General features: G+C 42.4%; 1 protein-coding gene across 1 annotated transcript; it reads left to right on the top strand.

Annotated features, from left to right (window-relative positions):
• Nucleotides 1-2,302: 2,302 nt before the first annotated feature.
• Nucleotides 2,303-10,497, top strand: MSANTD4 (Myb/SANT DNA binding domain containing 4 with coiled-coils). The gene is made up of 3 exons (XM_054272076.1): nt 2,303-2,367; nt 6,220-6,847; nt 8,550-10,497. Exons 2-3 carry the CDS (start codon nt 6,386-6,388, stop codon nt 9,123-9,125), a joined length of 1,038 nt encoding a protein of 345 aa, XP_054128051.1. The 5' UTR covers nt 2,303-2,367; nt 6,220-6,385; the 3' UTR covers nt 9,126-10,497.
• The last annotated feature ends 692 nt before the right edge of the window (nt 10,498-11,189 follow it).

The raw sequence follows: 11,189 nt of genomic DNA, 5'->3' as shown, positions 1-11,189 counted from the left end.
TATAGATAGATTAGAGTTGCAGCAATACAAATTAACTTTCCAACACTCCAAGGCCTTTGCGCCAATAGCCTTTCAGCTAGCAAAAGCCTTTTGGAGACATGTGCAAAGCATTCCAGCAGCATTCACAATATTAAAAGCTTATATTGAACAATGAAGGGATTCACAGACCAAATCTGAGAGCTTAAGTTGCATAACCCTGTGCACAATCAAAAGGAAACTGTATTTGTATGTTCTACAGATCCAGGGAATTCACCATGGACTTAAACAGTTTGTGTCTGAAGAAGACCATATGGTAGGGATTTTCTTCCTGCCATCGAAAGCAAAGAAGAAAGAATCTGGATTTAATTATTAAAATACACATAAATTACGCAAAAAATCAAGTTGGTTCACATAAGCGAAGGAGGTCCAAGGATTTTTTTTGGAGGAATCTGTTATACACCAGGATTTTTCACCAGTGATTAGCAGCCTCCATAAAAGTAGAGTAACAATTCTGGGAGAAAGTAGAGCTATTTAGGTTTATGTGCGCAGCTACTCTAGGAAATAATATGATTCCTAGTTAAAATTATTCTAGGAATACTAATCATATTTAGTGGGTTTGTCTTTCACAATAAAAGAAGGATATTCAACAAGGTATAATTAGGACTAATTATTTTTGCAGACTAGCAGAGGATCAGACTGTTAATGACCTCCCCTTTCCATCATTTATCCACCTACTTGTCCTGAATCTACTTTGAACTACCTTGCAAGACCTTTACAGAGTGCTTGAATTTGATTTCTGAGCACCAGAAAATTACAAGTTAAAATACTGGTGTCACCGTTAGGTCAGACATGACATACACACACGTGATCAGGGTCCAAGAAAAAAAGTTTTTATTCTGCGTATTCTCCAGTTTATATACTCTTAACAAATCATGATCTTAAGTCATTAACTACATCACAATAACGTATTATATTAATTGGTGGAAAGCAATTAGCATCAATGTAATTGGCAAAAGTTTTACAGAAATTTAATGAGGCATGTATACACATTTACTAATGCACGTAGTCTAACTTACAAAAATGTTCATGTATCTTTTCTAATCTGTTCCCATGCTGATGGCCTTGTCTTCTTCCTTGCTATGGATACACTCGAAAATAATCAATTGTTATTTCTTCTAGTAACTCAGCTTTGTTTGCAGGCGAGCTGTCAAGCACCATATACTGGTAATAATGTAAAGGGAAGCCAAGTTCATGTATGGGTTTCAGTAAGAAATACCCCAGTGTTATATTTGTCAGTAATGTGGCATGGTCTTGCTCCACTACTCCTCACCATTTTCCTTTTTAACTGGATTTTCAGTACACAGTGGGCAAGTATGGCAGCAACACTATCACTACCTGTTAGCAAACTGGTAAATGAATAGTTGGCTGAAACTGGAAAATACCGTTTTAGGGAGATTTGCAATTTCATCACAGTTATGATCTTTTAAAGCCGTATTAGTCAAATAACTACCCATACAGTGAAAGAACTTGGAAAGACTGAGCAAGTAACTGTTAATCAATAAGTGAAGTACTAAATGCACACATCGGGGTCGGCAGACTAGAGGTACCAAACTTGGAAAAAGTAGAGTTACATCACTAAGGCGCCAGGACCTAACACAGAACACAAGGACCAGACACATCTTGTGTGGTGGAGGGGACGAGGAGCCCCGAGCCCGACAGCTCCAGGAAAGCGATTTATGTGTATATTCACCCACATCAATGGCGTGGTGCAGCGCTTCCCGAAAGATACTTTTATTTCTTTCATTACAGGATGTGATAATCGTCATTTCTCCATTTTAATCACAAACCGCGCAGTTCAGGACGAAAAGTCGGTTGCCGCGCGCTCGCTCTGGGCAGCAGCATCATAAACCGGGCGGCCACAACGGTGGCATACGCACGGCTAAGCCGCATGCTCGGGCCACCCCTGTTCCTACCGACCTCCCTCCCTCCTTTCCTCCTCCTTTCCACACAGGCCGCCGCCCAGAGGCACCGGGCTCCACCCCGGGCCGCGCCCTGCGGCGAAGCGGCAGCACCACACCCACCCCGCGGAGGGTCCCTGGCTGAGTGGGGGGCGGGCCGCCACAGGCCGCAGCCAATCATCGGCACGCCTGGGGAAGACAAGCGGCGGTTGCAGCCAATGGCTGCCCGGCGGCTGCGCGCGGCGCGGCCCCGCCGGCGGAGGCGCGTTGGGGATTCCGGCCCGCCTGGCGCGGCAGGGCGGGGCGGGGGAAGGGGCGGAAATGGAGCACCAATAGGCGTGCGGAGAAGAGTGACAGGCAGGCAGCTCGCCCAATGGGAGGGCGGTGGCCGTTAAAGGGCCGGCGGCCCGGAGGGGAGCGCCGGGCGCAGGTGAGTCGCGCGCGCGGCCCCCGGGGACCGGGCGGGGCGGGCGGCGGCACCGGCCCGGGGATGGGACGGCCGCTCCCCCCGCGGCGTGTGGGCAGCCCCCGCCGCCCTCGGGGGGTACAGCCGTGGGGCTCCGTCGCCCTCAGCCTCTGGGGGGGATGAGGCGATTGCCCGCCGTCTTATCTCCCCACGGGGAGGTCCCGTTCCTATTTCTCCTTCTCCCGGGAGAGTCGCAGGGCCCCGCCGGCCGGAGAGGCCCTGGTTTGCGACAGGGCCCAGGGGCCCATCTGCTCCCGGGGCCTCGGGCTGTGCTGGCCGGGCAGCCGGCCGTGCCCCCGCCTCCCTTTGTTGCCGCCCTGTTTTGCCTGCAGCGCGCCGGGTGGGAGCGCGCTGAGCCCGGGGTCGCGGCCGAGCCCGCCCTGAGCCTCCCGGGGCTCCTCCGCGCAGGGACCGGGCCTCCCGTTCCCCTGCAGGGCCGTGGCTCGTCCCGGGGAGCGCGAGCTGCGGCCTGATAAGTCTGTGCCTTCAATTGCCTCGATCCTCAGCTGCTTCCCATCTTCCGCGCGTTCTCCTTGCTTCGTTGAATTGTTCTTTTAGGTGCTGTTGGTTCCCTGCTGTGCCTGCTTTTTCGTTTGAGTAAACCGCAGGCTTCTTCCAGGGCTGTGTTGGGTGATGTGTTGTGCAGCGTCCAGATCCTCCTGTAGTAAAAACCTTTGTACAAAAGCATAAGTTGCTCCGAGCCAGTGTAGCCATCTCTTAGGAATCACAAAAAAGTTTTCTAGAAAGCCTTAGGCAGAAGATATTCAAGACCCTAATTTTGTTTAAGAAAACTTAGCGATACTAGGTCCTTGTAATTTGATTTTTTTTTTTTAATTCAAGCATAAGCCCTAAAAGTTTTTTTTTTTTTAGTCAAGACATCATCTGTTGTAAAAAGTAATGATTTTCATAAAATTCAAGTTTGATGCTAGCAACAGTCTTCCACTCCTGGTGAATGCATGAATTTTTTTGTTTGCCTCATTGTTTTTTGGTGCCTTTGCTAATTTTTATTTTGTTTGTCCAACATGTGGTTGGACAATAAAAGTGTGAACAAAAGAGACAGAAAATATAGAGGCAGAATGAGGATGCTTTTGTCTTTAACTATGCCAAAGGTACTCAGTGTATGCATATTCTGTCTGTTTGTGGAGTTTCCAGCTTAGTTTTACAGTACTTGTTTCTTTTCAACCCCAACAGTTTGTATTTCTTTTGTGCAATTATGAGAGCCTTCTTGATCACAGGTTGCTTTTGGCCTGATGGGCCCAAAGTCAAAGCTCCATCCTGCCATCTTTTCTGGAAGACATTGAAGTCTTCATGTTGTCCTCAGAATTGGGGTTTTTTAGCCAGCACTTCACGTTTCTACCCTAACTGTCAGAGTGTGCATTTTGCATTGCAGTTCTCCCAAGCTTCTTGTGCACCTCCTCACTGGCAGAGCATGGGAAACTGAAAAGCCCTTGGTTTAAAGTAAGCACTGCCTAAGCACAACCAACACGTTGGTGTGCTGCCAGCATTATTGGCACACTGGTCCACAACACAGCGTTGTCCCAGCCACTAGGATGAGCAGTAATGCTGTCCCAGCTGCTGAGGTTTGGAATATTGGTGGGTTTTTTTCCTGTAGCTATCTAGAAGGTGTACAAATCCTAGCTTATTTACAATCTCATCTGTTAGGTACTTTGAGTATGTAACAGCTCATTTTTCCTTATTAAAGAGTAATAGTCTGGAGACCATCTGGCCGTGGCTAAGAACTGAATATCCCAAACCTCAGCTTTTGTTAGATAATAATGTTTTTTAGTTAATATATCAGATAGATACACAGAACCATCTTTGGGAGTAAATATACTGTTAAGACAATTCAGTAACTCAACTTATATTAGTTAGAAAGGAATTGTCCTTAACAAAGCAATATGCTTTCAGAAAGGAAAGAGTTAAAGAGGCAGGATGTCCTTACCAATTGGAAGTTGATAGTCATGAGTTTTAAAAAATATATGTTTTGCTGATGTTTCACTGGGAAAGTCAGGACTTTGTATTGGATGTGTTCTAGTAAAAGTTTTAAATAAAAGTCTAAAAGAAAACTTCACCTAGTAAAGGAATTGGATGCCAGTAGTTTCCAAGATAGTATTGTAGTTCTTAAAGGTCATGTCCTTGGCTTATGGCATAAAATCCAAAACAGAATAGACATTTAACAAAGCATGGCTGGGGAGATCAGTCAAGTGATGCAGGGGGCTGGCCCACAGGGTCATTTAAAACATTTGCATGTTTTAACTCTCAGCCCTCTCTAGAGCTAAGGAGAAGGCTTACCTGTCAGCATTTTCCATGTTGATGTACAATTGTATGTGGAAGATGATGAAAATCTGGAAATCCAGTTCATTTTTTGTTTGCTTTTCTGTGTTTGTTGGCTATGAAAGAAAACATGGATGTGGAAAACTGCAAGTGAGCCACTTACTTACAGTCAGTAGTGTATCAGAGATGAAGAACAATGTCTAAACTATGAGACCTTATTCCCCAGGTGGGGAGTTGTAGTGCAGTGTGCTGATGTGTGTGCTTTAATCAAGTTTATGGAGAACAATAGGAGGAAAAATACTTAGTAATTTAAGAATCCTGTATAGGTGGGAGGGAGTTATTTAAGAATTAAGTCCTTTAGTTAGGAACAATTGAATCTATAATCTGGAAGCCATTTCCCTTCAGGTGGACCTATGTCTCTACTGCATGGACAGTGAACAAGCAGCAGCTAGAAGTGTATAGTGAGTCCATGGCCCACTTGACTTAAAGCCTTTTAAACCTACCTGCAGTGGTAGGTAACATGGTAGAAAAGTCTGTTCAAAACAATCCTAAATTGAACATATTGCCAAGTAGTCTGTGAGCAAGAGCCATTTTTGATTCCTAGTCTTTTCTTCCACAATTTGGTGGGTTGTTTTGGTTTTTTTTTTTTTTTTTTAATATAATCTGTTATTAATGCAGTGATAATATTCATTACTGTGTTAATAGTCCCCTCAGTCTCCGCTTCTCTGCAGAGTTGCACGCAGTCTGTCAGGTGAATTAGAGGGGGTTGTGTTCTCCTCACCATCAGGCACAGCCCCAGCTGGTGCTGAGGGTAGAGCACTGGCTGAACTGTAAAGCTGCCCTGGTTTCTGACAGGAGATGTTCAGCAGCATGAGAAGGATGCAGGAGGGTTTTACCATGGGCATATAGTGACTAAAATCTATTTCCTGTTAAAATGTCTCTAATGAGTGACATTTGTTTTAACTAGTAGTTATTTTGTGACATTCAACAGGATTGCTCCAGTTCTTTTATTTATGTTTATGTTAAGTTAGAAGAACCTCGAAAATGTTAACTTTTCATGTTAATTTACTTTTTTTTTATGAAAATGTTTTCTTATTTAAAATGTGTTAAAAATTGTCAGTACCCTAAACATTTCATATTTTTGAAGTAATGATATAACAATTTCAGCTTCTTTTGTAAGTAGTTGAGCGTTCAAACTGAAATGCGTGTGTCAAATTTCAGTCTTAAGGAAATCCCAACTGACAGAACTCTTAAGAGCTGAAGGAAAATATCTGTAGTTTTGTAATGGAAATACCAAATCAGCCTTAACAGTTTGTGACATGGATATATTAATATATCCATGGTTTTATGATTTATAGGAGATTAGAGGAAGTATCTATGACTACTTTGTATTGAAAGTTTAGCAAAATGGTTTTCCTTTATCAAATAAACAGTTAGTTCAAAATATGCATTCCTTAAATGATGACATAGGAGTCAAGTTGTTAAATGAAAATATCTGGTGTGTACCTTGGAGATTTATCTTGTTTGCTCTTTTTCTCTTAGGAAGCCTGACAAATAGAAAAATACAACAAAGTGAAGAGAAAATTTACTTCATGAGAACTGAGCTCTGCTTTCATTTGCTTTTAAATTTATTTGTATTAGTAGCTGATTAGTGTCAGATCATCTCTGTGGTCTGCTTGGTGAAATTACTAGGTTAAGCCTGGAAAAAATGAAACAGTTAAAAAGAAAAAGAAAAAGCAATTTTAGTGTTCAGGAAACTCAAACTCTCCTTAAGGAAATCAGAAAAAGGAGAGAAGTTCTCTTTTCGAAGCAACTTAATACAACAATTAATGAGATGAAACGGAAAGCTTGGGAGGAAATAGCAGAGTGTGTCAATGCTGTAGGTGAAGGAGAGCAGAGAACAGGGACAGAAGTGAAAAGGCGATACCTTGACTGGAGAGCACTCATGAAGAGAAAACGTCTGAATGCAAACATCAAAGTAGTAGGTGCTGGGTTTCACCTTCCTTCATCCAATTTAGATGACTCTCTCAATGAAGACATGGATGAGAAAATGGGATTTGCAATTGAATCTAGTTTTGAGTGGCAAAATATCACTGACTTCAGAGAAGCCGGGGGATCGTTAACAGAAATCAAAGTAGAAGAGGAAGAGGAAGACCCGCAGAATTTTGAAGTGAGTGACTGATGTACTTGAGCTGTGTGCAATATGGCCTTTGCTTCATTTCAGCATAAGGCGTTTTATTGTCTTTCTTCATAGCATCTGTTTCTGTTTTTTTTCTGAGTGTGTGAATTAAACTGTAAAAATAAATATAGTTCAGAGACATGGTATTCAAATCTAGCAACTTGGAATTGTCTGTAAGGTCTTGGTGTTGATTACTGATTTGAGATCCCTAAACTTCGAGTATGTCTTTGTGTATTTTCCATTCGCATGTGCCACAGATAAGAATTAGTTGAGTCAATGCAAGGAAAATACTCTGTTGAAGGAAACTGGTCATTTTAGTATTCAGAATGCCTCGATGGATAACCAGAGAAGTGTTCATCTTTAACAAATGGAAGTAAATGTTACCTGCAGGTACAGAAAGAAATAGAATACAGAAAGAAATAGGATACTGCTTGCATTTCTTGAAATGAACCTACAGGAGATAAAAATGTTACTTGAATTAGTCGGTCAATCTTTCCTCTCTGTCAGAATTTTAGTGTGAATTTGGCAAGCAGTAGTGGATTCTGTAGACAAGTTGATACTCCTAGTAGTACTGTGACTGTCTTGGGATAGCAACCAGCTAGAGTACAGTCAGATGTTGGGATAGTTTTGCTGTTCCTCTTAAAACACATAGTTCCCTTTTCCAAAAGGAGTACTCAAACAATTTTGTGTGGGGTATTTTATTGCTTTGGGTTTTTTTGGGGGGAGATTTTTTGTTGGGTTGGTTTTTTTTTTGAGTGGGAAGAGTGGGGAGGCAACTCCTGTCTTAACTTCTTTGATATGTATGCTGGGAGAAAACCAGTGTAAGCTGTTAGGTGGTAGTGAGAACTGCTGTCAGACAGTGCTGAAGGAACTGTGTGTGTCTTCTCTAATGCTAGAAGACTGGCAGTGGCTCTCCTAGTCCTAAAGTTTTTCTGAACACTTGCCTTCCTCAGTTTGCCTTTCTCTTGCAGCATGCATATTGGGAGACAGTTTATCTCTTTTGTACTATGAATTTGTAAGGGCTGTGATAATGCACAAAATGTTACAGTCTGCTGAAAGCAGTGGTCTTCACCACCTCATCATGTGCCACAAATAGCTTTACAGCAAATGTGATAAAACAAAATGGTTAAACAAGTCCTGCTTATTAACCCACTTAATAGAGTTGGGAGAGTTAGGAGCATGTGAAAAATGTCAGTGTAAAATGTTTTTTAGGAATGGAATAGCCCAAGTTATTGAAGTTAGGCTAGCTTACATAACACATACCCTATGGATCCATCTGCTCTGATAAATAATTAGTCACAACAAATGCCTGGTGGCTTACATAAATGTCACTGTGAAAGGTACGAACAACATATGGTCTTCTAGATCCAGTTTTTTATCAGTTGTTCTGAATTATCTGTAATAACTACTCTGCTATATTTTCTGGATGTTTTTGTATGTTCACTGACAAGATTTTCCATTTTTCATTACCAGATATTAACTTGCAGATAAAGCCTGTTTCTCTTCTGTAATGATAAAAAAATCTTCTGACGTAGCATGGTTATTTTGCAACATACAAGTTAAACACTTCTGAATTGCTTTAAAGATGATGAAAAAAATGCACTATGTTCTTTTCAGTCAAGTTGTATCTAACAAATTTGTTCTGGCATAAAGACTGGAATGTAATTCTTGTCTGTCGCATTCCTCTCTGCAGTTTCCTATTGAGGAAGAAGAAGAAATATTGTCATCAGTTCTACCAGATTCAAAAAAGGAAAATGACCTACCAGACTTCCCCCACATTGAAGAGTTTGGAAACCTGAGCTCTGCTCAAGCTAGGCTAGCATATGAAGATTCTCACTTGCTTATAAACCTGGAGAAGCAAAAGGTGGAGCTGGAGAAGCAGCGACTGGACATCGAGGCTGAAAGGTTGCAAGTGGAGAAGGAGCGCCTGCAGATTGAGAAGGAGCGGCTGCGCCACGTTGACTTGGAGCGTGAGCGCCTGCAGATTGAGAAGGAGCGACTTCAGATAGAGTGGGAGAAACTCAGGCTAGAGACTCTGCATGCTGAAAAACCTGCCCTGGAAAGTGACCTCACCCAAACTGAAAAACCCATCATGCAGCCTCTGGATCTAGAAACTGAAAAGCTAAAACTTGAGAAAGAACGTTTGCAGCTAGAGAAAGAGAGGCTGCAGTTCCTAAAGTTTGAGTCAGAGAAGCTGCAGATTGAGAAGGAGCGCTTGCAAGTGGAGAAGGAGCGCCTTCGAATTCAGAGAGAGGGTCACTTGCAGTGAACATCTCAGCTAAGGTGTCAACGTTAGTGTTTCGATGTTTCTAAATTAGAAGTAGTTCTTTCCTTGATGCTGAAAGTGTCCTAGAGGCTTAACATTCTTCTGTTCAGAGTTGAATGTTGATGTTAAATTGAAAAAAAAAAATGGTGCTCAATATGTCAGTGTGCCTACATAAATGATCTTACGTGTGAAATTGCTTTTCAGTGTATCAGAACTTAAGTGTTACGTTCTCTTGTCTTCAGTATTGTGCTGTATTAGTTCAGTGTCCTCCTCTCACAGAGGCCTTGAGAAGAGTCCAGGCTGAACCTTGTACTTTTGTCACCGTACTAACAGGAAGGAAGGATCAGAATAAATCAGCTTGCTGTGAGGACATGGTACTGACAATAGCCTATATGGTAAAGAAGTATAATTTTGACAGAACACAGGAATACAGAGTCATTACGAGAGCAATTCATTAAATGTTATTCCCTCCGCCCTTTTTTTTCTCCACCCCCATAATTGGGAAAAACAGTTGAAGAGTTATCTAGAAGTTAAAGTGCAAGTTAAATTCGTTGCAGTTGTTTACAGTTGTTCCATGGCTTGAACTGAATGGGAGTGCAGAAGATAGGTTTGAGTTTTTATGGTGGTTTTTTTTTTGGTTGACATATTCATTTTAGGCAGTTACACATCAGCCATACATACTATGAGCTGGCCTGTTGGTTTCAGCCCGCCATTAGTAATGCTGTGTGGAGTAAAGCACCTGTGTTAGGATAGCACAGGGATTTACTGATGGATCAGACATGCTAATGAGTCTGTGATGACCCTCTGTAGGAAATTGCTAGACCTTGTTTGTTCTTGGAAGGCAGTAGCTAGTGATAGGAATCTCAGAAATGGAGACTGAGCTCAGCCTAAGAACCTCTGAGCTTGAACACTTCTGCACTCATTGCTGGTTCTGCCTGGCCAGTGCCAAAGTCACATCTGCAAGGCAGCCAGAAGAGGCTTCTGTTGCTCTCTATGTAATGTATTTTAATTAGACAAACAGAAATGGCCAGTGCTGAAGGCTGTTAGTATTTTTCATAGGCAATGTAGTCATATAACAAAAAAAAAGCCAAGGAAGGAAGCTTTCTATTATTTCATATATGTTTAAATACCAACTGAGCCAGACTTCACCTTTCTCATCTTTCTGCAAGTAACTGTCATGTTAATTCCATTGGAAATGTAGAACTGTGGGAATACTAAGTCTAAACGTATGTTGAGTGACTTAGGTGAATTTGTGTGCAAGTAAATAATATTTATATCACTACAGGTTTACTTTTATTCTGCAAAGATTATTTTTTTATTACTGAAACAAGTGTGATTCTACAGTGGAAATAAATTTGACTACTACACTCCAAAATGGCTCTTGAGGCTTTCTTCACAGAGAAGCTAGGCTACATCTGAAGAGAAACCTGGATGCTGAACCCTGCAGCACCCCAGAGTTGCTGGTGCCTGTATTCCCTGTGTAGTCAGTCAGAAAGATGAGGCACCTCAGAGCTGGACTTAAATCACCTGGGACTTAGTTGAGAAAGGATGAAGGAAGGAGATACCAACCAGTTAGATAAAAATGCCCTGAGGAAAGTTTCCCTGAGTTTTTTCTTTCTAAATGACCTCAGTGGGACGCCAGGTGCACACCAATATTGCCCCATCACTCTTCAGCTGGACGAGAGAGACAATATAACAAAAGATTCATGGGTGGAGATAAGAGCAGGGAGAGATCACTCAGCAATTGTGGCCATGGGCAAAACTGGCTCGACTTGGGGAAATTAGTTTGCTATCAATCAGTTAAGAGTAGAGTAATGAGAAATAAAACCAAATCTTTAACCACCTTTCGCACAGCATTCTCTTTTCCCAGGCTTAACTTCGCTCCTGGTTTTCTCTGCCTCTCCCTGCAAGGGGTGCAGGAGGATGGGGAATGGGGATTGCAGTCACTTCAGCGCATGCTGTCTCTTAATCTCCTTCCTCAAGGGGAGGAGTCCTCACACTCTTCCCCTGCTCCAGCATGGGGTTCTTCAGTGGGAGACAGTCCTCCATGGATTTTTGTAACAAGAG

The sequence above is a fragment of the Melozone crissalis genome, unplaced genomic scaffold, assembly GCF_028551555.1.
Source record: "Melozone crissalis strain CALT ecotype California unplaced genomic scaffold, PUWL_Pcris_2 ptg000013l_1, whole genome shotgun sequence".
In the NCBI taxonomy this organism is placed as follows: domain Eukaryota; kingdom Metazoa; phylum Chordata; class Aves; order Passeriformes; family Passerellidae; genus Melozone; species Melozone crissalis.
Note: the sequence above shows the minus strand (reverse complement) of the source record. Positions and strands in the feature narration are given on the sequence as shown.

What these genes read in the sequence shown, in the direction of transcription:
- MSANTD4 (XM_054272076.1), top strand. Translation starts at nt 6,386, where the DNA reads ATGAAACAGTTAAAAAGAAAAAGAAAAAGCAATTTTAGTGTTCAGGAA. An exon ending in AAGACCCGCAGAATTTTGAA is followed by an intron (nt 6,848 to 8,549) that starts GTGAGTGACTGA and finishes TCCTCTCTGCAG; the next exon opens with TTTCCTATTGAGGAAGAAGA.